This window comes from Mastomys coucha, unplaced genomic scaffold (genome assembly GCF_008632895.1).
Source record: "Mastomys coucha isolate ucsf_1 unplaced genomic scaffold, UCSF_Mcou_1 pScaffold16, whole genome shotgun sequence".
NCBI lineage: Eukaryota > Metazoa > Chordata > Mammalia > Rodentia > Muridae > Mastomys > Mastomys coucha.
In genome coordinates, this window is record NW_022196898.1 from 6,513,123 (window position 1) to 6,539,577 (window position 26,455).

The 26,455-nt window shown below is 35.8% G+C and overlaps 1 protein-coding gene across 5 annotated transcripts in view; it reads right to left on the reverse strand.

Moving 5' to 3' along the window:
• Nbea (neurobeachin) overlaps window positions 1-26,455 on the reverse strand; it is a 551,294-nt gene that overhangs the window by 366,117 nt on the left and 158,722 nt on the right. For 3 of the 5 annotated variants that reach the window (XM_031373880.1, XM_031373883.1, XM_031373882.1), the window contains exons 22-30: window positions 22,124-23,140; window positions 20,358-20,575; window positions 18,210-18,363; window positions 11,503-11,511; window positions 9,514-9,694; window positions 8,262-8,392; window positions 5,174-5,281; window positions 2,775-2,943; window positions 830-925 (exon numbers count right to left, since the gene is read on the reverse strand). In XM_031373880.1, coding sequence (XP_031229740.1) covers window positions 830-925; window positions 2,775-2,943; window positions 5,174-5,281; window positions 8,262-8,392; window positions 9,514-9,694; window positions 11,503-11,511; window positions 18,210-18,363; window positions 20,358-20,575; window positions 22,124-23,140 — 2,083 coding nt within the window. The remainder of the gene's footprint in view (window positions 1-829; window positions 926-2,774; window positions 2,944-5,173; window positions 5,282-8,261; window positions 8,393-9,513; window positions 9,695-11,502; window positions 11,512-18,209; window positions 18,364-20,357; window positions 20,576-22,123; window positions 23,141-26,455) is intronic. The other 2 variants (XM_031373884.1, XM_031373881.1) reach the window with 1 other exon arrangement.

The following is a 26,455-nucleotide window of genomic DNA, read 5'->3' on the forward strand; positions in this document are numbered from 1 at the left end:
AATAGTACTTCATTGTGTAAATGAACCATATTTTCTGTATCCACTCCTCTGTTGAGGGACATCTGGGTTCTTTTCAGCTTCTGGCTATTACAAATAAGGCTGCTATAAACATAGTGGAGCATGTGTCCTTATTACATGTTGGAGCATCTTCTGGGTATATGCCCAGGAGTGGTATAGCTGGGTCCTCCGGTATACTATGCCCAGTTTCCTGAGGATCTGCCAGACTGATTTCCAGAGTGGTTGTACCAGCTTGTACCCCACCAGCGGTTCACTATACTTTAAACAGTGGTTATTGTAATGTCTTTATTTATACTATTTTTTTGTTGCTTACAACCTATTTCTGCTCAATGATTTTTTCCTCCTTATGCTCTTGCTTTCCAAGCATATTTAGAAAAAATATTACTGGATGCTTAACATTTAATTTTGTATATTTTTTTTCATGAAGGACTTATTTTGAATTCCTTTTAATAGTATTATGACCATGTTCTGACTAGATGTCAGATAACCAATAGGTCAGTTTGTCCAGAATTACATTCAGTCTTTTTTTCCCATTTAATCTATAGTATGCTGCATTTTAGACTAACTGCACTACTGTAGCATGACGGTTAAGAGCTAGTGTATGCCAGCATAGTAAGTAGTAATACAATATCTCAGGTCCCCATAATTTGAAGTTGTTAACCCAAGAAATGGAATGGAATGCAAGAAAAAAAAGCTATACCTGGTTCTCAGAAGCCCTCGTTGTGGAAATACAACACACCCTCTTTATAAGTGATTATTTATGTTAAAACTATTATTGAAACATGGGTCATTTTGATAATGTCAGTATTACCTTTGTAAAATGAATGGGCAAAACTCTGCTCGGGCATCAGCTTGGCAAGGAGTCCATGGTTCAAACTTGGATGAGGGATAGATGGTATGACCACAACTGTGGAGAGAATCATGGAGATAAATTTGAGAAGGAAAGTGACAGTCTGATTATAGTCCACACAAAAGACTCATAACATTTCTATACTATTGATATCGGGCAAACAATACTAAAGAATACATATCTAGGGAGGAAAGGAGGTTCTAAGGGAAAGGAAATAGGCAGTATATTTACCAAGTAGAGTACTTATAGCAACACACTTGAAAACAAACAAGCAAACTAGAAAACAAGATCTAACGGGTTCACTATAATAGTGCTCATCTCAAAATATATAACACATACAGGCTTTAAAGGGGCATCAACGTGGATGTTAAGCTGATGTTTAAATGTCAAGATAAAATTGAAATAATAGTGTTATAATGAAATAGTATGTCCAGCCATGAGAAAATCCTAGGGCTGAAATGTAATCTTTCCTTTCACAGTAGCAGTAAAAAGAAAATGAGGTGTGTTATGTGTAACAAGACACAGTGGCTGGAGATGTTACGTTTAAGAAGACACAGTGGTTGGAGCACAAATCTCTATTGAGTTTTAGAATATCCATTTATAAAGCATATGTGTTTACTAAATAAAGAACTTCATCTATATATTAATCTAATAGCGCAAGAAATAGTCATTTGTTATCAAAGTTACAGTGCAAACAACAGGAATATAATCTTGATACAAACACTTGGTAGGAAATGCAAATGATTAGTTGCCCCAAAGCATTTTCGAGCACAGTAGGAAAGACCAATTGTCAGAACATAGTCCAAAAATGGATTTGTGTGAGGAGAATTCTGAATGCCTATAAGAACACTCCAAGAAAACAAGACAAGAGTTTTGTAATGTTATTTTCATCAAGACACAAAATTGTTCTTAGAATGTGTTTTGTGCTACTCCCACTTGTAGTGAATAGGAGAAAGTTTACTTCTCATCAGTCATTATTGCTTACTTCTGTTATTCAATTAAATGTTTAAACTATTCTTTAAAGCCTCTATGAAAAAGCATGTTTTTGATATGTGTAGCTTGTCCTTGTGATTGTACACAGCTTGAACTCATGAGAACTTTACCCATGCAACCTTTCCTTAACCCTCAGAAGATAAATAAATTGTCTGAAGCTATGGATAAAGTACGCTATTGCATGAGACTTTAGACTGTCTTATTAACAGGCTCCATTCTCCCAGCCTCCCAGCTTCCCAGTCTTGGGATCAGTGCCAGTCATTTATGTAAAGTCTCCTGCAACATGAGTGTGTTGCAAATGAGGCCAATGGAACCAATGTGGGGCACTATTGTCTATTAGCTTACTTTTCCATAACTCTCTCAGTGAAAACTACTTTACATAAACCTTTTACAACTTGTACAAAATTTAAAATGTTTGCATGTCATATAATTTATATAATATTTAGATGTTAAACACCTAATAGAAAGGAGGCAAGGAGGGGAGAGAGCAAAGAAGGAAAGAAGATAATGTTTAAGTTAGGCAGTCAAGATTGCTTATCTTACCTTATTTTATTTTGAACAACTATATGAGGACATCCTATTTTTCATGTTTGCAAAAGTTTCAGGAGAAATTGGTTGAAAGTCACAAGTTCCTTGCATATTAAATAAGAACATAGCCAAATGATTTGCATCCATAAATGGGAAATAGTAGCTCAAAGCTTCACTGACACGTGAGAGTAATAACAAACGTCTACAGAGTTAACCCACACACTTGTGTGGAACTACAGGATACTGAGTCAGTTTCTCCACCAATTCTGTAAATGTCTGAGCTGTCTATGAGTAAGTACAGTTCAAACATGTCTGCAAAAGTGTCAGCAGGAAAAAAGATAGATACTGGTGAAATGACAAACAATGGAAAGAAAATATTAAATACCTGTACTTGTTGGTGAATTTATTTCCTGTCTGATATTTCTACCTGGTTGGCTTCCAGTTCTTGCAGTCTCTCTCTGGGGTTCTAATATGTCCCGATACTTAGATACCATCAAAACAGAGATAAAGTAAACAACAGCCAGAGCTAAGAATTGTGCCTGCTTGCTATCATCCTGTGAAAAATGAAAAGGCAGTTTAAGACTCAGAATGTTTACGATATAAATTCACAAGGTATAAGAAACTATTTTTGTTTTATTAGACATTAAGCTTTGATTTAGAAGTGCTGGAAGGAAGGATAAGGAGATAGCCCAGGAGATAGCCTTGCATACCTGCTGCTCTTACAGAGGACCAGAGTGTGGGTCCCAGCACCTACTTAGGTAGTTCATAACCTAAAACCCCATCCACCAGTGACGTGAAATCCTTTTCTGACCTCTTTGGGGGCACCAAAACTTACACACTTGCACCATAAATCAAAATGAAATAACCCTTCAGATCCAGCACAGATGGTTTAGGGAGTAAAGCCGCCTGCATTTGATCCTGGGCACTAACACATATGGTAGAAGAAGGCTCCACAGCATGTCATTTGACCTGACCCATACGCTGTGGCAAGTGAGCATGTGTGAAGGCATTACACACACACACACAGGTAATATTCATATGTATATTTCCTAAAACCTAATCTGAGGTCTGATATATTTCAGAAATTAAATAAAGTAAATGTGACTGTTGTTTTATAAAAAATTTGACAATAAAGTACAGTTCTTACCATTAATAAATATAACTAACTAACATACTAACAATTGTAAAGCAGTTCTAAGGCCCCAGATTATTCAATGTGAGAAATGCACTTGGAATCTACAAGCACAATGACAGAAACGTAAAGCTCTGACTCTACACATCTACCTGGGGCTCATTACTCAAGCACACTGTTATAACACTTCAAGTACATTTGTTGGGATTTCAGACATTGGTATTATAAAGAGTTTTTTTCCTAAAATATTAGTGAACAACTATCAAAAAGCTTGTCCGATTTATCATTATGTAACAATGATTGCATACAAGAGCCCAATTCCTCCACTTCTGCAACGCTAAGCATTATCATTTAAGTTTTCAGTTCATTTAATACTGTAAGTATCCCCTTTTAATTTTCATTGTCATTTACTCTTCCTTTAATCATATTGTTGATTTATATTTCATAACAGACTTAAGCAATAAATATAAAATATGTACAATTCATAAAATGGTCAATGCTAGTTTTAATTGCCTTAAAAGCAGTCAGAGATTAAAGAGTTCCATTAAACCCTCCTTAAGCGATCTGTTTCTTTGAATATAATTAAGCCACCTTTCTAATTCAGATTCCTGCATATGCCATAACTTGTGAAAGTAGGGGCAGGCGGGGTGGTTCAATGGGTAAAGGCTTACGTTGCTCAAGCCTGGATATCTGAGTCCAATGCCTAGAACCCTCATAAAGGTGGAAGGTGAAGACGGGCTACAAAAAGTTCTTCTCTTACCTCTCCATGTACTCTGTGGTATGAACTACTCCACACATTTGCATCATGAGTACACATATACACAATAACAATTAATATTTTAAAATGAAAGAAATGTTTTCCCACACCCAAAAGTAACTTCCATTACTACCTGATCAGGCAACTTTTTATGTCCAATAAGAAACATTGAGAATAAAAAAATATTCATTAAGTGAAGATGTAGTAAAGAATGTAAAAGGCAAGACCAGTTAACCTAGGATAGAGTCAACTTAGTGTTTCAAGGCTATCTCTAATTTTGAAATACAAACTAAGCTTCAAAATGTTTTATCACTATGTGAGCAACAGTGTATGCACATGTGTGTGTGTGCGCGCATGTGTGTGCGTATGTGTGTTTGTGTGTGTATGTGCCAGTGTGTGACTGTGTGTATGCGTGCGCTTCCCTGTGAGTGTGCGTGTGGAGGACAAAGGTTGACACTGTGTGTCTTCTATCACTCTGTATGTTTTGAGACAGTTTTCACTGAGACTGAGAAACTTCCTCTGCACCACTAGCTTTGGAATTACAGATGTGCAGCCCATGCCTGACTTCCTTGTAGGTGCTGGGGATCTGAACTCAGGTCTTTCTCTTTATGCAGCAGGCACTTAGCCCACTGAGCCTTTCCCCAGCCCTGGACACATTCATTTTTCAAAAGCAAACTAGTAATAAGCCTTTGGAAAAACCTAAAGCTCAACCATTTTATCATCAATTATATTCTGGTATGCAATACATCCAGGTAACAAGACATTTGGTAATGATAGCAATTCTTTACCAACTTTACAGTTTAAAACAAATGACAGTGACAGTTCTGTTGCTGTTGCTGCTACTGTTTGACTTTTGCTTGCTTTTTCAAGGAAGTCAAGCAGATACATAACTTACCACATCTCGGAAGACAACTGCACGAAGGCGATTAATATCAACATCCTGAAGAAGTCTATCGGGATCCTTGATAGGAGAAAGGTTACCTGGAACATTTTCTAAAGGAGTCTTGAAAACAAAAGAGAATTACTGAGTAGTAGTATATTCTAGAAAATTATTTAGGAGCATCACTTATAGTATTTCTACCTTAGGCTACGCTTCCTAAACCATTCCTTGCCTCCTCAGTGAAGCAGAAATTACTGACATCAAAACTAGCACAGGGCTTATTTTCTGTTTTCCTTTGCTTGTGATGCTTTCTCTTCTCTGTGTTGAGTTGCTATCAACATAGGTGCCTCTGTGGTCTCAGAAAGGCAGGTAAGGCTGTATAAGAAAAAAAAATGATCTCGCCTTTCAGAAGAACTGAGTGCAAATCTCTCTTATCTGGATTATTTATTTCTAACACTTCCAGTTAATAAATGTATTTAATTCTCTTAATTTATACATCATATATATTTATAAGATTAAATAAAATGTTACTAGTTAATATTATTCAATTACATATGTAGTCACTTCATGATCCATTTTTAAATGGTAAGTTCTAAAACTACCTTAGTCATACATACCTGACTAGAGTTGGCAGATATTAGAGAATATACCATTGAAATGATTTTCTATAATTGGAAAAACAAAAATCTAAGGATTTTAGATAATATATTCCTAATATATATTATCAAGTGCACCAAGTTCCTTTGGCTCACTCTAGCACTGTTTTGGTTATTCAATACGCTAGCAGTGCTTTGGCTTAATTCTGACAATATAAACATGTACAATGTAAAGTAAAAGTTTTGTACATAACAGGCGTGTGCTTGTTGTCTGACTCCCACTCCTTACATAGCATTGTGGTGGGTCACTGCTAAAGGAGACTGTGCAGCGCCTGTGGAGCATGGGCTAGGGAAAAGCTCAGTTCTGGAAGCTGACAGTCACATGTTCACCTCACCCCAGGGACCACTATGGACTTTAATACATTATTTTTGCAAATGGTTTCTATTAAAATCATCAAGTTTACTCAGTCTATGTGAAACTGTAACTGCTCCAAAGTTCAACCAGATCACTTAAATAATAGCCTAATACTTTTAGCATAGGATAATTATGGAAAGTTGCATAAAATTAATAGAATAGATAAATCTACAGTGCATATGGAAAAACTTGAAATAATTTATGTACCAGTTTATATTTTACAAAGATTCCCCTAATGTCATTTGACCTTGTAAAGATTATGCGAAGACATGTTTAAATTTTTGCTCCAGTATGAAAATGAGGCTCCATGAAGGTACACCAGTCCTGGAAGTGTGTCCGGACTCAGACCAGAAAGCTCTTCTGCTGGATTAAAAATCAAGTATGGCTTACTGCCTAAAGTGCCACTTTTTAAATGCATGTACAAAATATCCACCACTCATTTTTATACTCTATACTGGATATGCTTTGCTATCAATTGAAATCTTTTCCAAATACCTGAGTGTCACCACTTACCCATTGCTCACTGCCACACCTCTTACTAGAGACACACTAACTCAAGAATACAAATTTCTGTCTCAGTGGGTATACCATCTGTATTCTACAAGAAGTACACTTGGATTAGTGATTCTGACTTGCTGTCACTCACTTATGTTTCTCTGGTTAAAAAAAAAGTATTGGCACAGTCAAGACCTAAGCCCCTCTCAAGCAGTGGTTTGGCTATACATCTCCTAAGTAATAAAAGAGAAGCGAAAGGCACCTCACTCCAGGAACCACTATGCTTTAATACATTACTTTTGCATTTTAATTAAACAACATCATTTAAGTTAATTGTCTGATTCACTTGTAAATACTGGATATCTGAGATGTTGGCGACAAAGAAATCTGTTTCAGGATTCTCTAAGCTAACTGTTTAAGAGAATATAACTCAGAAACATTTCTTTACAACTTAAGTACTCCAAGTGCTCTGAAGGTCCACAGATGTACAGTTTGACATGAAAACCCTGTAGTGACTAGCCCCCTTTAATATGTCTAAGGAGTGAATATGAGCCTGACTGCTGACACAGCAATGCACATCACTCTGGAGTCCTGTCAACAGAAAACTAGTACGTGGGTCATATTATCTCAAGACTGTTTCTCTGGCAGCAGAGAAGAAGCAAAGAGCCTGCAGCACTAAATAACCAACAGAAAGATTCACGTCCAGTTGGCTTAGCACAAACTACAGCAATGCAGAGCGAGGGAACTTAGAACACTAAGTATGTGTCTGTGTTATGTCTTCAGTTGTTGAGTAAAAGTTACCGTGTCAACGCTGGACATTTAATTACGAGTACAGTGAGACATACTGGCTTTACTGAAACCATCACAAGAACTGTCCATAGACTAGGGCCTGGTAAAGGTGTTAAAAACCTTCGTCTTGTGGAAGCAGCATCTAAGATGACCTACAGGAATGTATACAAGGCAGAAATATAAGGAGATAACATATAAGAAGTACTTCAAGATAGGAAAATTAGATAGAAGTTTAAGAAGGTAAAATTTTTTATTGAGGTAAGTGAGGTCTAGCGCATGTATGAAAGGTCACAATCAAGAGGAAGTCTATAAGCTACAGCTGTGAAAGTTAAGTGCAGTGCAGTCATGGAAATCTTTAAAGTCATGAAGCTGCACGGAGCATCATGTCAGTTAAACACAAGAAGACAACTCATCTGGAATGAAACTTGCAGGCATATTCCAAACTTATATAAAATTCATTCATCTGATGGCAGCCAATAACTAGTCTTTCACTCAATGTTCAGCCATTTAAAAATGTGCTTTGTTTATAGGCTGACCTCTGAAAATAGATGTAACTGTTTGAAGTAGAAACACCAGATATATCTAGTCCTATGTGCCAGTGTTATTTTTAAGAACCCTATCAGAAGCCATAACTAGTATCTTCTTCATTAACATACAAGTGAGCTCTTAAGAGGTGAGCTAACATTCAGATAAATCAAGAAGCAGAGAAGCCAGCGCAAGAGCCTGAAGCCTCTGCCATTCTATAGACCATCAAGCATTGTTCTCACTATAAAAAGGAGTGCAGAGTTCAGAGATTAGGGGTGATTACCTTGGATGCTGCTGTAGCCGTCACACTTTGGGGAGCTTCCTGAGGTTTACTGCTTCCATGGGAAGACTTATTTCCCCTGTCTCTCTGTCTCTGTCGGCATTCTAAACAGTTTCTCACAGCTACACAACAAACTAAGAAATCAGAAAGATACAAACATAAATTGTTGACATGGCCCTATAGGAAAATGTTTTAAATTTATTTTTCTGTATGTTTCCTTTCTATCATAGATTATTATTACAATATATTAGATAAATTTTATGTTATGAAATTCAACAATGAAGGTACAACATATATAGAATATATATTAAATAAAATACTCATGTACTCTTGAGTCAGAAGAAACAGATCATCAGGGACTTTAAAACTCCCAAAATAAGCCTTCCTAGTTCTATCATCCTCCAATAGTCAGTATTACACAAATGTCCTGAACCAATAAAAATTTTAGCATAGTATAAAATGTCCATGGAGAAGGAGATGGTTGGGTAGGTAAAAGAATTTGCTCTATAGGCATGGGGACCTAAAGTCAAATCCCCTGAACCTATATTCATATCTGTAATAAAATAGGACAGCCTAGCCCCAGTCTCTGATAGAAAGGCTAGTAGATATCATCTCCTGACCTCCACATGTGCCTACGTTGGCAGGCATACCCACACCTATACAGATATACATGGACACACGCAAGCTATGCCCTTCAAAAGGTTACTAATAAGGCTGTGCCCTTGCTTCACCACACCTTCCCCTTTCAGGCACCTTCATTCTCAGGGCTATGATAGCTATCTTCACAGCAGAGCTGTTTGCACTCCTGGTCACTAGCATTTAAGCATTATTTTAGAAACATACAGATTTGGGGCCAGCGTTTCTCTCACTTCCTCGGCAATACTGGCTGTTAGACTCAAACCTCTTCTATTCTAGATAAGGGCTCTGCTGTGTGCTATACCCTTCGTTGCTTGCCTGCCAAGGATACAAACAAGGTTCACAAAGGGATCTGCATTAAAATCATTTCAATGATATGCATCAGCCTTACTGATTTTTAAATAATTCTAAATAGGTTTGATTATATTTGAAGCAATACATGAAGATTCCACACAATCTCCGATGTGAAGATACGAGTTTTTAAAACTGAGTAATCCTAAGGATGACAAGACGGTTACTAAGCCTCAGAATTTCCAATCTGAACCATGCATGCTCTCTGCACCCAGAGCTGTACAAGTGGTTGCAATCACAGTGAGCCTCGCTGCCCCACTGTGCTTACCTAGCCGCAGGCACTGTCTCATTAGCCCTCCAGAAGACATGTTTTTTTCAGCTTCAATCTCACTAAAATTTAGAGAGCTGGCAAATACAAGGACATCAACCATTGCCATGAGTCGGCTGAGAAACGTCACTGCTGTCTCTGCTGACATGCCTTGTGTCACTTCAATGTTTTCCAATTCAGTCTTTAAGAAAGGAGAATTGATCTTGTTTAAAATTGGGAAATAGGGTGCATAACATGTACTACAGGAGAATAGTCATTTAGAAAGCTTAGGTAAGAGTATAAATAATAAATTATTACTACCTATCACAAGACCTTGCAAAATATTGTTTCCCTACACACTATTCTTAAATAAAAATGCCTATTTTAAAATTAGTATTAGTTTAAAATACTATATCAGTTGAATTAAAGATTTCATATAAATTTCACATACTTAGTGATAATCATACATAGCTTCTTATTCTAGTTTCAAAAAAGAAAAACAGGTATAAAACTGACCTTTCCTAAAATTTTCATTTCCATTTACAAATAATGTTTTTCTTTCTTAGAAATATAATCAATAACGGGAATAATACACAGTAGTTTTTGCTACCAAATGAGGCAACTGTCAAACTAGGATAATATACTTATCTATTTTAGAATAATCAATTGGAACACTAACGGTTTCATGAGGTCAGAATGACAAGAAGGATTACTCCTTCAGATAGGAGTCCCTAGCGGGAGGAGAGGAAGTAGTAATTGGTAAGTTCAAAGTTATTTTCACTAAAATATTCTCTGTGATAAAAAAATGTCACTTCTTGCTTTCACAGAGAATATTACAATTTATTCTGTTTCTTAGAATATGTAAGTCCATAAGTTATGGACAATGGTAACATTTCTTTATTTTTCATCCTGTAAGTTAACACTAAAATGATTTTGATAATTTTCTAACTACAATTAACTTTCTTAGTGCCAAAAAGAGCAAAGAAAAGAGATGCTGTGTAAATAAAAATGCTGTTCAAAGTTTTTGAAAATGGGCACACTATCCAAACTTTCTAATCCTACCTTTAACCAAATGGTAAAGTCAAGTACATGTGGGTGCAGGAAATCGATTCCTGTGCTACTGATTTTCACACTGTCCCTGAGAATGCAGGCTGTTTAAATATTTGGGCTTTGTTCCTGACACAGCATCAAATTTAAACAGCTGTGACCATAGCTTAACAGTTGTAAGAAAAAACTTCATTATAATTCTATTTTCAATTGTTTTAAGATGAAACACTGACCATTCCTTAGATAAGTCAAACATTCTTAATAATGCCTTAATAAATTAGAATTAAGTATATCTTCAGGCATGGTCTCAAATTCTTCATCATTTCAAACTGTTGAAATTATGAGAGCTATACTAGTTATTTTTTTTATTTTTTTTTTATTTTGTAGTTAGAATCTACAAATCCAACCAGTGAAAGAAACATGCTGCAATTTTACAATAGTGAATTAGAAACAAATACTAGTGAATTAAACACAAATACTAAATACAGAATTATTAAAGTGTCTACATAATTTGGCCAAGTTCCTCTACTAAAATATCAAAATTGAAAGAAAAAGGTATTTTTAACATGAGCAAGAACCTACAGAATAATTTTTATTACATTCTATTAATATATTTTACAAATATGTTATACAAGCATCCTATGATAAAGTTTACTTAATATAATTCTCACTAAATCTTAATATATATCTCATTCAATTCCTGTAATTGGAAGTCAAATCTGATTGCACATAGGACTCTATCAATTGTTTTCATTGTCTTATGATATTTATTGCTATGATTAATAAAATTAATTCATCAAAATATTGGATAAATATTAATCTGAATGCATTTTTTAAATACACAAAATATACCTGATTAAATGATGATATGAAAACTCAAAATATAACCAAGTGAAAATTTTTCTAAGTAAAAATAAAATTTAAAAATAAAAGGCTAAAAATTACTGCAAAAGTAATACTAACCTTAGAACCCTGGACATGCATTTGACAAAACAGACAACAGACCAAAAAAGTACAAGAAAAAGGAAATTATTAAAATTAAATGAAAATACATGTAAAATTGAAACACAAAAATAATATTTTAAATTATATTTGATTATTTTATTAAAAACAAAATTCTCAGAGTAGTCATTTTATAAGGTACATGATTATGATTAAGGTTAAATATGAAACATTTAAATTTATTTTGTTTGAGTGATTTCCCCCAAATAGACACATGTAAGTATAACAAATATAGAAGAAAGATTCTAAACTCTACTTTGTGAAACAAGTATCTTTCCCTACTGGGTGATTAATGAGACATTTTAAAGAGTGAATATAGACTGTACCTGTTCAAACCCTAAGTCAGTTCTAACTTGATTAGAAACAACTGAGGGAAGCTAATTATTACTTAGACTATCTAGACCTTTCCTATGAGGAAAGAATATTATAATTTGTTTTCTCAAATATTCAGAACCCTTGTTATACAAATGTAAAATATTTGTCATCACAACTTAAAGTTCACTTTCTGTGTCAGAGAATAACTCACTGATACAACTATATATGACTTACAATGTAACAACAAATAACTGTATGCTACCTAAGAGTTTGAAGCTTTTAAGAATCATGTACAAATAATAAAACATTATAAATATCATTCACAATAATTACAAAATTCCAGTTATCTGAGTTTTTATAACAAGTAAATATGAACATACATTTCAAAATATGCAATTTTCATAGACCTTCACTGGGATGTTATATAAAAAAATCCTGAGACTACCAGTAAGATCACTGTTATGAGAACATAACATCAAAACTGAAGGTCTCATATTTTCCAATTCTACATCCTGTTAATAAACAATTAACACTACCCTCATGTTTGGCACAAAAGAAAAAGTTGCTTTGCTTCTTTATGATGATGCAATTATTGGAAAAACTAGAAATGTCAGTCTCTATTTTTTTTTTCCTGGGACAGAGAAAAATTAAACCACATTTGACACAATATTCTGGATAGTTGACCAAAATGGACAACTTAAAATCTTAACTCAAAATGAACAACAAACCCTGAAGGAATGAATGACTCATTGTTCTCTGCTTCTTCTCAGTGTTTCCTTCCAATTCTCTGCCTTCATTCGTAACAAATAAGAGTGTGGTGGATAAGAAATGAAATAAATCAACTGACTAGTTTTGGAAAATTTGACTCAAAAATTCAACAAAATAATATCCCTTTCAAAAGCAAACACTGATCAAACTGCATAGTAAATGAACCAAACTCATTCATTTATTCATATTCCTTGAGTCTCTATCTCCATGTAGCCACTCATTCATAGATTGATAGAGTATCACTGTGTAGCCGTGTGGTCTGGAACTCACTCTGTAGATAAGGGTTGCCTGAAACTCCCAAAGAATTCTAGTGACATCTGCCTTTACCTCTCCAGTGCTGCGACTGAGGCAGGCATCGCCATGCCAGGCCAAGTGTTTTAATTTTATCCTGAATATTAAAGTTAAAACTATTAATTTATTTGTATTTAAAACAATTTTGTTATTCATTTTACCAAAACATACAGTTTTAAAATAAATAATACAGGTATTCAAAATCACAATACTAATTATAATTAGATTGCTTACTATAATATATGCAATTTACATCTCCAGTCTTCTTAAAGTCTATCTTACACATTTCCTTACAGGTAAGATTAATCTAAAGAATTCAAAGCTTTCTTCTAGAACAATGATACTATAAGAGCAAATTCAGAAATGTTATTCCTACAACACACCGGCTTCTGTGTTCACTCATGCTTTCAGGGAGGAAACAGAATACTTCAAATAGTCAGTTCCCTAGAAATAGCAAACAAATATCTTGCTATCAAAATTGAATATCTATAATAAATAAATTACCTAGAGCAATCTATAGAGTGTTACAAAGAAAATGCTTTAAAGGAGGGAGTTACATATAGAAGGCAGTAGAGAACGAGAGGCTTCCCCATCTAGCACACAAGACATCTATTACCACTCTTGGTTTTTCTCATGTGCTTTTTGATGGATAAGCATCATTATTCTTTTAGCCAGTGAAACAAATGCAGAGGCTATGCCCAACAAATGCTACAGCCCAGATTAAAACACTGATCAACTTCACACTGAGCTTCCCACCATTTCCAAACTTCACAGTATGTTGCATCTGAGTCTCACTGAGAAATCAGCCTGAGCAGCACCTCATCAACAGAGTGCAGCACTTGCCATGAGAAAGGACAAAGCCTTACTTCTGGGGTAAGCTTTAGGTGGCTATTTTTAAAATAGGAGACTACAAAACAAAAACAAAAACAAACCTCACATTCTACTTATCTTTTTCAAGTTTAATATACTTGTTTATTAAATCTCTAATGACAAAAAATTAAAATCTCTAATGACATTAAAATCTCTAACGACAAAAAATAGTAAAAAATCTCTTCTAAGAAATAATTATATTTGCTAAATATTCTTATATTTAATAATCAGTGAGTCAATTTCAAGTTATATCATAAAAAGGAGTGAATTTACCTCACGACTGTTCTATAGTAATAAGACTTCTTTGTGTCAATCTTATTTTATACACAAGAAACATAACGTCAGCACCTTGTACCACACAGTTCTTCTGATAAGCCTTTTCCACTCTCACAGCAGTGCAGGTACGCAGCTGAAACAGACAGCAGACAGCTGCGAAGCCTAGCATAGTTACTATCTAGCTCCACAGAGGCTGCTAACTACTACTGTCTAAGTCTTCATTACACCCGGGTATGGTATGTATGTACGTATGTATGTATGTATGTACGTACGTACGTACATATGTATAGATGGGTTTGTTTGTTTGTTTGTTTGTTTATTTTAAATAAGCCAGAACTTTATTATCTGAAATGAAGGTCAGAAAATTCTGTGCTGAATATAGTCTTGAAAAAAAGCCTATCAGACCAAGACCATGAAATATAAAAAGTTAAGTAAACTAATATACATTTGTTGGAAAACATCTTTTTCCAGAGAATTGGTATCAATCATTACTCTTAATTTTGGTTCTTCTGTTAAATAATAAAACAAAACAAAACAACAAAAAACACATTTAATAAACAGATATCTCATGACATAAATGGAATATAAAATATGTAGCAACTCACTTCACAAGCATTTCCAGACATGTAAACTGTGATCTTAAAATAACTGATAGATGTGTTTTTTTTTTTTTTAAGAAGCTAGGAATTCCCTAGATGTTACAAGCATGATGTTACAAGCATGCTACAATGTGATTTTAAATTATATTAAAGAAATGTTAATTTTTGAAACAAATTAAAACTGTGATTCAACATTCTTAGAATGTTGAAAATAGTGTCTTCATTATGATCTTAAGTTTTAATTTTTATAACTTAATTAGTTTTCCTTTTTCACTATCACAATGATCCTATTGTATCAAAATGTTACATTCAAAAATGCATTCAAAATGTTAAAAGGTTCTTAGAGGAAATTTATAGTAAATATCATGAATTACATGTATAATATATAATGATATCTTTAGATAATTATAAATTTAATTACAATAAATTGTTGGCTTAAGTTGACAGAACCTTCTAAAATAAGATAACCTAATGTTAGCAACAGCTAAACATAATAAAAGAATTTACAGGATGGAGATGTGAAGAATTTGCCTGGAATGGAGAAGTGCCCCTGCCTCGGCCTCCCTCCCAAGTGCTAGAAGTAAAGGTGTGTGAGCCATCCTAGCTATCACTGGCTTCTTTAAGTTCACAGTGTGTGAGCAACACACTTCCAAACCTGTCAAGTTCATCAGTTCTTGAGGAGGCACCAATCTAATAATGATCTGTCCATGATTCTTCCATTTTAAAATAAGACCAAGATTTTTGTCATACTCTTTCCTTTTCTGTCTATGTCAAACTTGGTAACTTTACAAGGTCCTTGACCAAATGGTCATTTCTGGAGTTGGTGCTTCAGGAATTCCTATCTTTGTGTGGTACAATCATGTGAGTATGCTATTTTCAGATGTATCTTACTGTGGACTAAATGCAACAAAATACAACTGTGTGGGTACTGAAATATTTAGCCTCACTTGGAGGTTCTATTAGATGAGATAATGGAATTTGTATTTGTTTGAAAACGTTTTACAAAGTTAATGAGTTATGGGGAAGGTTATTATTCTTATGCTGAAATATTTGTGGCAAAATATTTACATATAAATATGACTAGTAAATATTAGAAGAATAGAACTTAAATATAACCAAATATTGAAAATTATCACAGGTATTTAAAAAAAGGGCAGGCTTCAAAGACATGAAAATCTGAAAAAAAAAATGTATCATTAAAATACCCAGGATGCACAGCTGAGTGTCCTGAGCAGTGTTAAGTGCTCCTGCCTCACACATCTGGAGCTGTGTTAAGTGCTCCTGCCTCACACATCTGGAGCTGTGTTAAGTGCTCCTGCCTCACACATCTGGAGCTGTGTTAAATGCTCCTGCCTCACACATCTGGAGCTAATGCTCTGACGTTCTTACAGAGGTGCATGGCCTGTCGGCAAACCCAAGCACCCTTAGTGTCTCCTCTCTCTCACCTGGTCCAGAATTCTTGAAGCTTCACACTTTTACGTTTTCAGCTGAAAAGCTCATATTTGCAATGTGAGTTTTGTTCTTTCTTCAGGATCCCCTCTCCTTACTCCCACTAAGCCTGAATAGAACACTTAAACGAGCCAGCAACACTAGATAGTACTTATAACCTTCTCATTTCCCTGTTATATATAAGGCATGAGAACGAATCTTTAGAAATAAACAGTGTAGCATAAATAAATAAAAATCAAGTGTGTTGCAAAACCAAGTATATGTACAATCATTTAATAGACCAATTAAGAGAAATATAGAGACAAAACCAACAAAAATTTCTGAAACAAAATTAAGTTCCAATCTCTTAAGAACACTAATAGGCAATTTAAAATCCCAAACTATAGTGTTCAAAACAGTTTATGTGGGCTGGAGAGATGGCTCAGTGGGTAAGAGCACTGATTGCTCTTCCGAAGGTCCTGAGTTCAAATCCTAGCAACCACATGGTGGCTCACAACCATCTGTAATAAGATCTGATGCCTTCTTCTGGAGTGTCTGAAGACAGCTACAGTGTACTTACACATAATAATAAATAAATCTTTAAAAAATACAGTTTATGCATATATTCTTGGGAGTTAAACTTTAAAATGCCAGTATTTCCACAGTATATTCATTGATTTAAAAATAAGCTAAACTGAGAGTTAAAACAGTATATATAACACTTTTATGAGTTATTGAATTTATTTTATACTTTATTAATAGAAATATTTGAAAAATATTTCTATTTGGAAAAAAATTTTGAAAATATTTAGTAATGTGGATATTTCAAACCTCTGCAAATTTTAATAACTTATTACTATGCTACTTTAAAGAATGATAATTTTTGTTGTGTACAAAAGTATAAAAATATTCAATATTTATATTAAAGTATTAAAATTTCCTGAGAACAAATGACAATTTACATTATGCTACACAGAAAGCACTGTATTTAGTCTCTGATGCATAGAAAAAGTGGCACCCTCCCTGTCTCAAATAAGACTGCAGTTAGTGTGCATTGCTAGAGGAACACTGAGACGGGAAACACAGAGGGGGGCGGTTACAGACAAGTGCCAGGCGCCAGCCTTCTTCACAGATCATGGACTCTGTGATGCCCAGGTTCTTTCCTTGGTTTGCTTACTAAGTAGTGCCACAAGACCCCAATGCTGAACTGTCCTCCTGCACTGTTCCCAAAGGAGCCTGCTTGACTGTACAGGGAGGTGTGCCTGGAGGAGGTGTGATAGTGACAGTCTGTGTACATAATATTTTAAAACTTCAGTGCTGTCCCAATAGATGGAGTGAGAAGAAGAGCCACATAGGAAACTCATGTTACTGATGAAATAAAGTCTGGGACCAATTCAGAAGCATTCCCTCACTACTAGAAATGTTAACAAAACACAAACATATGGCAAAGGTGTGTTCTGGGTCTTACAAATGAGTTTCTTATGAGAAGGAGCAAGATAAACTCTGTGGCACACAGAGTCCTATATTCCTCCTCAACTACACAAGTCACACCTAAATAGATTCATTTTTACGTAAGTCTGGAATTTTTTTGTGACTCTGGATCAAACCCAAGATCTACAAATGCTAGCTAGACAGGAGTACGGCTCCTCAGCTATGACACTCTGGCTCTGAATTAAAGATATCTATTAGATAAAAATTACATAAAACTTAACACTGATCTATTGCATTTTAAAGGATATTCAAGTTCAATATTAAATTGAAAACATTACAAATTGAAAATATTAGTATTTTCAATGTTTTATAGAGAAAGAGAAATAGATATTTTTAATGGCAAATTGGTAAATAAGGTCACACTATGTTACAAATGGATTTTAACAGCTTATTACTATTATGAGATTTAAAGATACATATAGCACATAAAAAGTAAAAATATATATGTATATAGTTGTAGTTCTAATACTGATAAATAAAAGAGACTGGAATATAAATCTTATAAACTGCTTTAAAGTACCTGTAGGAGAAACTCTTGAAAATCTGCCTGTTCCCCATATCTGAAAAGACTGGAATGCTCAACTCATGTCATTACACAATATATCCACTAGGTGGAGGTAAGGAACTTACAGTTGGTGATGTAGCTGCTGAGAGCAAAGGTAAAATTCCTCCACAGGCAATGATGATGTTGTCTACCATTTGGGAAATGAGGTGAATTGTGTTATGTACAAAAATAATGTTTTCATTGCTGTTGACAAAATCCATTACAGACTTTGTAGAATGGCTGTAACAGAAAAACATGATTATTTCCTTTGTGTAACTGTAAGAGGCTTAGATATTTTATTCAAAATAAAAATTTTAAAGTAAAAACAATTACAAAACATAAAAGTGCTATACAAGTTTAAAAAACAATGATCAGAAAAACCAACTTAAAATTCATGCACTTTACCAAAAAATTATGTCTGCAAGGTAGGTTTGTTTGTTTGTTTGTGAGTGTGTGCGTGCATTAAACAAATAACAATATTCTTGTTTTTTTCTTAGTTTTTACAAGAATAATCATCACTACTCTAAGGTTGGCCTAGAACTCTCTATGCATGTAGCCCAGGATAGTAATCCTCCATTTCACATTTCTGATTAATAGTGGCTCTATGAATTTAAGTAAAAGTAGTTTGGCTGCATCCTGCTTCGTCTGTATTAGGAGGCAAACAGCTCGCTAACTGGGAGCCTGTGAAGGGGAAGTTCCGATGTGATTCTCCGTGCACCTTCTACTACTAGCAGGAATATGTGGTGTGAAGCGTGCATGAAGGGAACTGGCAGAAGCTCAAGAATGATTGAGAAGGAAAAGGAAGAGCACCGGGTGGGTTAGCAGCAGGATATTTCATATAAAGTATGCACTGAAGTTGCCAAAGAAGTACACTGCATTATGTGGTTAGATGCTCTACTCTATACTAAGAATAATCTTTTTAAAAAGTTTTACGTACTTATCTTTGGAAACCTTGAAGAACATCAATAAAGAAAGCAGAGTCACACAGTTTGTTGTTTAAAGAAAAATTGGGCAAATCCCCTTTTTCATCCCACATGTCAACAAGCACACTTTTCATGCTATTGACTTTCTCTAGCCATCTCAAGGTACATAACATGCAACAACAAAATCAGCAATGAGTATGTGCTAGCTTATGAACAAAGTGACCAAGTCAAACCCAGAAAGTCCCTGGGTAGATAGACTGACAGCTTCCACAGCAGCATGCCATCTCCCCACAAGAACATTCCAGGTTTTGCCTCATGCACCAGTTGGCCTCACTAGTTACTGGGTTGTTAATCAGAATTGGTCACATAGCTTATTCATTAGAAACCCATTTCTTTTTGGAGAGTGTTTTACATATGAAAGTACAGCCCAATAGACAGTATGGAAGAAATTAATTAAGGGGCTTCATCCAAGAGAAAAAATGTGAAAAGAAAAATATAGGGCAGGGAGAAGAAAAAGAGTGAGAAGATGGAGGGAGAAGAGAAGGAGAGTGTTCCTTATTTGGAAGAGAAGAAGTAGGGAAGACAGCTGCAGTCTGAGGGTGTGAAGTAAACTAATACCCACTACTTATTTATACATACAGGTCCTAATGACATACATGTTATAGGCTACTTTAATGTTTTATTTTGGTATTGTTATCATTTGTTACCAAGCAATAATATAGTTCATAGTATTGACTTTAACAAAAGAAGATGCAATTACAGAAATATAAACCAAAACTGATCTTTCTTTTCTATGTTGTGTAAGCAATGCCAGGTTTTAAATTTTGCTTTAACTCTCTTAAGTGGAATTGGTATATAGCTATAGATTTGTGCACTAGACGCATAAAAGTATACTTTATATAAATATTTGTCTATCAAAACTTAAATATTTAATTTTTAAACAAATTTAATTTGTAAATTTTATTTGATGACATAAATCATTTAGTTAGTTGATACAGTAAATAAAAATATTCATTTTCTCAGACTTGGGAATTGGTTCAATGGTAGAGTCCTTTTTGTCCTTTCAAAGCATCTGGGTTCAATTTCAAGTCCCAACACCCACATGGTGACTCACACCTACCTGTAACTCCCAGTTCCAAGAGATTCAACTCTCTCCTCTGACCCCAGCAGGTACCAGGCCATGTACATGGTACACATACATACAAAGCAAAACACCCATACAGGTAAAATAATTTTTTAAAATAAATTATATTCATTTTCTCAACTGAAGGTCATCAAAATTTAGAAAAACAAAACAAAAGGCAGTTGTACCTTCTCCACACATGCACATCTGTCTCTAATGCAAACAACAGGTCAGTGAGAAGCCGCTGGTGCATTGGGGACCACTTAAACTCAGGAATCCGAAACATGGTAGTCCGGGGGCCAGGGCTGAACTGGCGCCGCTGCTCCTCAGTCATTGGCATTCCCCGAAATCCTAGATCAACTCTGAGATCTCGGTCTTGCTGGGTGGAAGACCTGCCCTGAACAGCCTAAACAAAGGGAAGGTGGAGCCTGAAAGAACTGTTAGATTCAAAAACCAGTGTGCGCAGTAACAGAGGGAGAAGGGGGCTTACAAGTGAGTGCCTTTCCTAGCCCTGCACAGAAGCCCCCACTCATCTGAAGGCTGCTGGCTGGACTTCTGGTTTGAAACTTCAGACTCTAGGCAAGGGCACCAAAGGACAACACTAAAGTTCTTACTAAAACACAGCTCTCCTCTTCCTAGTCACAGCATCTTCATGCTAGTAAAAGATGCTGCCATTTGTGCAAGTACAGATGCAATAAGGCAGTAGAAACACGTCATCAGTGAACGCTAACTGAAAACACACGGTGAGAAGAAAGATTACTGAAGTGGATTCAAATTAACTTCAAAGTGCATTTCATTCACAATACTTCAATAAAAAATAAACACATTGTATGATATAGGAAAAGAAGCTAGAAAAATGCCTGCAGTCTCAATGCAAACCAGGCAAGCCTAATGATTTTTGCCAAGTAAGTGATGACCTGTTCTCCTTTCTTTGAAATCTGTACCCTATTCAATATTCCTTCTCCATGCCAATTACCACTGTAGTATACCAGCCTCCAAAATGGAAACTGACTGTTAACAAACAAGGAATAAACACATATTTCGCACATACAGAATCTATCATCCAGTATTCTTACTGGAGTACAAAGACAGTAGTATGTCATGGCTTTCCAATATAGGAGGAATGGAAACATAAACTTACCTTCAGCGAGATTAAAAAGGCAGGGAGAAAATTCCTAGGGCTAAGAAAACTTAAATCCTCAAGTGTCAAAATCTCATTAACACTGAATCACAAGGTATTGCTTTAGTCTAAAAATTAAGTAGTCATAACTTAAATTTGTCTAAGAAGACAAAATATTTACAGCTTCACTACAGTGGCCAAAACCACAGCAATAACACTTGTCTAAGCAGCTCCCTCTTTAAAAATTAACAAATTCTATCCCTTTATTTGTTTTAGAAAAAGCTCACTGGTAATAATTCCAAATTTTCTCAGCTACATTAACAGACTCATAGGGTACTGTGAGGGATAAATGTGAAAAATCTACTCCAATGCCGAGAGCACAGTAGGCATGTGATAGATAATAATCCCCTTCTCTACCGTTCATGTATCTGATTGAGCTGGGTCTCTTCTATAATCCCCAGAACAAGACTGGCCTAGAGCACAAGGTTATAATGAATGCCTCAAGAAGAGGTGTGAATATAGTCAGTTATAAACTGTAAGTATGGGCAAGACCTTAATGGTTCTATTTTCATATACTACAATGTCTAATATGATGGCAGGATCTGAGGCCAGAGGTGGAGTAAAAGTAGAGAAATGTGCAGAACTGGGAATATAATTCAGGTCACTTGAATTTTATATACATACATACATATGCCACATCACTCAGTTCTGTAAGTTCTAAATTACATGCATTTAAGTGTAGTATCATTCTAAGGACCACTTTGCAGCTAACAGCTCAATGCCTAACTGATGCTTCTCTTTGATTACTTCTAGAACTCCCAGAGGAGGGCTTACTTGTGTTGTAGCAGTGGTCTGGATTTTTCGGATTTCCTTTCCTGATTCTTTGCCATCATCCGATCGCTCAGTGTCTGAAATGATACTTCCTGCATCAATATTTGGTACAGTTTTGCTATTAGAAGACTCTGTTTCCAAAGTTGTGGCAGTCATTTCAGCATAGTCTAGCCCCTTAGTTGATGATGCTAACTCTCGTTCAGAGACACTGCTCACTCCATCTGACGTCGTATGAATCCTGAAGTCTTTCTCTTCCATTATGCTTGATGTGCAACTTAACTCTACACTCGCAGTCATGTGAGCAAGCAGTCCAAGGTCATCACTGACACCTAGATGTACTTGGGTATCTTGAATATTTGGGATGATGTGATTGCTAGAAAGCTCTGGAAGTAATTTCTCTTCCTGTTTAGGTATTTTATCAAAGAGGAAGGATGTGCTACTATTTGGAAGCTCCTCCTTCTCATCGGCTAGTGTGATCAATGGACCGTTATCTTTCTCTTCATTTTTTTTAATGATACCCACACTTCCATGCACATTGTTCTGGAGTTTCTCTACAGCAGCACTATACACATTATCCAACAAGGACTCCACTTCCACAAGGGCACCATTCTCTCCACCCACCAATGTCTCTGGTGACAAATCCATATCATCAAGCTTTACTTCTGTTGCTTCCACTTTCTCTGCTTTTATGTCAACTAGAAGATCATGCACTTCTACGTGTACTCCACTGCCAGGCCTATCTGAACTTCCAAGAATATCGTCTGATACTTTGGTTGACATGAGCAAGTCTCGTGTGTCTGTGCTGACTGGGTAGTCTGTCTCACTCTCTGGGCTCTGGCTTTGGGAAAGGTCTTCTATCTCCCGGATTTCCATTCCTCCTTTTGCTCCTGCTGTCTGAGATGAGAGACCAGAGATGGTGCTCACATTTCCTTTTTTTCCTTTCTTAATGTTCTCCTCCTCTTGTCGTTGATACTCCTCATACATTTTGGCCAGATATTCTTTGTGTGCTTCATAAGTAACCTAGGAAATAAGTGAAGAGAACACTGTGGAATCATGCATATGCCAAGAGAAAGGCAGAAATAAGAGAATAAAATTAGCATAATAAGCTAAATGGTATAAGGAATTTTAAGATTTAGTTTTGTTAAATAATAAGACTTAGTTTTATTATGTAATTGGAAACAATGATGAAATACAGTAATACATTGTTTCTTGACTTGTCCCTAACCACATCTGTAACTGCAATATCAAGGCTCCTTTGTAGAGGTTAAGTATTCCAATGTTAACCAACATCATATGACATCTAATCTGTGAATACTGCTTAGGCTTAAGGACTAGTCAGATGATAATATTCAACATTAAAACTACTATTACTATGACAGCTTTCTCATAGCTACTGAAGTATTTTCACCAATCCCAACCACTCCTGAAGTCCCTCAGATGGACCTGTAAATGTAAGACATTTATAAGGCACTGGATCAGTTTTAAACGTAAAGAGGTAACTGAATTAGAAACAGCAAAATATGTTCTGTGCAAAAACTTGCAATGTCTTTTTAGTTATATTATAATTTATTAAATCAATGGCAAGTACAGTGTGTATGTTGCAAAATGTAGGGCTATAACAGGCATAAATTCTTGCAAATTTTTCTAATATTAAAAAAAATCTTTCCTTATAGGTACACAAAATTAATTTATATTAACAAGGTGTTTTAGTTGACCTTTCTTTAAAGAGTGCCATTATATGAAATCTGTTTCTTAAAGAAAAATCTCCTCAATCATGGGGGCTAGCAACCTGTTACCCATGACCATAATCTGCTTGTCTCTATTTTGGTAAGTAAAAAATTTTTTGTAATAGAACTACGTTACCTGATATACTTTTCCTCTCTGCCTGCTTTCACACTACACAAATGAATTGAGCAGCTTCATCAGAGGTAGACCAGAAACTCTAAAGGATATATTATTTGGTCTCTAAAATAATTTTTCTAATTCCTGTTAAAATAATTATATGAGTTTTCTAAAGCGCAGAACTTAATTGCAACATAAATGAACAACCTAATTTTGTATGTTCATGTTTCTTGTGATGCTACAGGTTGAAGAATCACTGCTTTGAATTACTAGAACATAACATGCACATACATCAACTACTCTTCTTGCCAAAGATAAATGCTATTTAAAATTTAATATGGAGAGTTAGAACTTAGAATTAAATGTTAAATGTTAAATATTAAAACATGTTCTGTATGTAGTGGTCTGAATAAGCATGGTCCCTATGGGAACATATATTTGAATGCTTAGTCACCAAGGAGTTTTTGAAACAGTTTGAAAGGATCAAGAAATGTGGCCTTGTTGATGGAAGTGTGACACTGGGAGAGGGCTTTGAGGTTTCAAAAGACAGGCCTGGTGCTTACTGCCTATGGATCAGGATGTAGAACTCTCAGCTCCTCTCCAAAACCATGCCTGCCTGCTTGCCACCATGTTCCCCTCCATGATGATAATGAACTCACTTCTGAAACTGTAAGCAAACCTCAAATTAAATGCTCTCTTTTATAAGTGTTGCCTTGGTTGTAGTGTATCTTCATAGCAATAGAACACTAACTACAACAACACAATTAAAAATATTACTAAAGGTGCATGCCTTTAATCCCAATACTAGGAAGAAATGTTAGTGTACATAGCAAGTTCCTGGCCAGACAGAACCAAATAGACACTGAATGAAAGAAAATTATGCATCTATCATTTTCATTGACACTGAGACGCCTTCCTCAATTACCTTTGGCACCTCATTTTTTGAGACAGCATTTCTTACTGACCCGAGCTATATGGTTTTGGCTAGAGTGACTGGTGGGCTTGAGAGCCTTTGGGATCTACCCATCCCTCCAGCACTTGGGGTGAATGAAGTGTGTGCAGCCATGATGAGGATCCAAATTCAAGTCATCCAAGCCCCCTTTGAATGTATTTATTACTCATTTTAGAATGAAAAGAAATCTGATTACTTCAAAAACATCTTTAAAATTACAATTGAGCTACTATTTCATGAAATATACTTGTAAGAATTGAATATGGTTTAGTTAAAAAACAACTGGCTCTCATGCCAGCTACAAACATATAAGTAAAATTCCAAATTGAGAGGACATGAGATGGCTCATTTGGGAAAGGTGTTTACCTCCAAGCCTAAAGACCTGAGTTCAGTCCCTGGAACCTCTAAGTGTAAGGAGAGAAGCAACTCCTGAAAAGTATCTTCTGGCTTCCACAGAGTCAGCAAGTGCATGCATGCACCCACACACCTAAACACGAGCCTGCACCCCACAGACACACTTAACTTAAAGTGTTATTAAAACAAAATTCCTAATTTACAAACTTTATAAGTTCAATGATCATAAACCACCTTCAGGGACTACTGCCTCATCAAAGAGCAAAGAAAGTACAAAGTCAAAATTAGGATAAAGGGCCAGTCTGTCTGGGCTGGTATCCAAAACAGACCTTGGGCACAAGCTCCGCAGCCAGTCCCACAACACCCAGAGGAAGCTCCACTCCCAGGTACTCTACACACCCAGGATCAGAGGGGAGGAGGAACCAACATCTGTCCCAACACTGGGAGTAACTGGGACCAGCAGGACCAGGCACACAGGAACTCCACCAGCCCAGTGACTTGGGTTCCTTCCAGTCTGTCTGTGCTGGTGTCCAGAGCAGACCTTGGGTGCAAGCTCAGCAGCTAGTCCCACAACACCCAGAGAAAGCTCTATTCCCAGGTGCTCTGACAAGCCCAGGATCCCAGGATCCCAGAATCACAGAGTCACAGAGAGAGAAAGAGCTTGACTCTGAGGATTTCCGACACAACCAGGATCACAGGAAGGACAGGCTCCAGTCAGATTTAGCAAGGGCAGGCAGCACTAGAGATAACCAGATGGCAGGGGGCAAGCATAAGAAAATAAACAACACAAACCAAGGTTACCTGGCATCATCAGAACCCAATTCTCCCACCATAGCAAGTCCTAGACACACCATTACACGGGAAAAGCAAGATTCAGATATAAAATCACTTCTCATGGTGATGATACAGGACTTTAAGAAAGACATAAATAGCACCCTCAAAGAAATACAAGAGAACATGGGTAAACAGCTAGAAGCTCTTCAAGAGGAAACACAAAAATCCCTTAAATAACTACAGGAAAACACAATCAAACAGGTGAAGGAAATGAGCAAAACCATCCAGAATCTAAAAATGGAAATACAAACAATAAAGAAAACAGAAAGAGAGACAACCCTGGCCATACAAAATCTAGGAAAGAAATCAGGAGTCATAGATGCAAACATCACCAACAGAATACAAGAGATAGA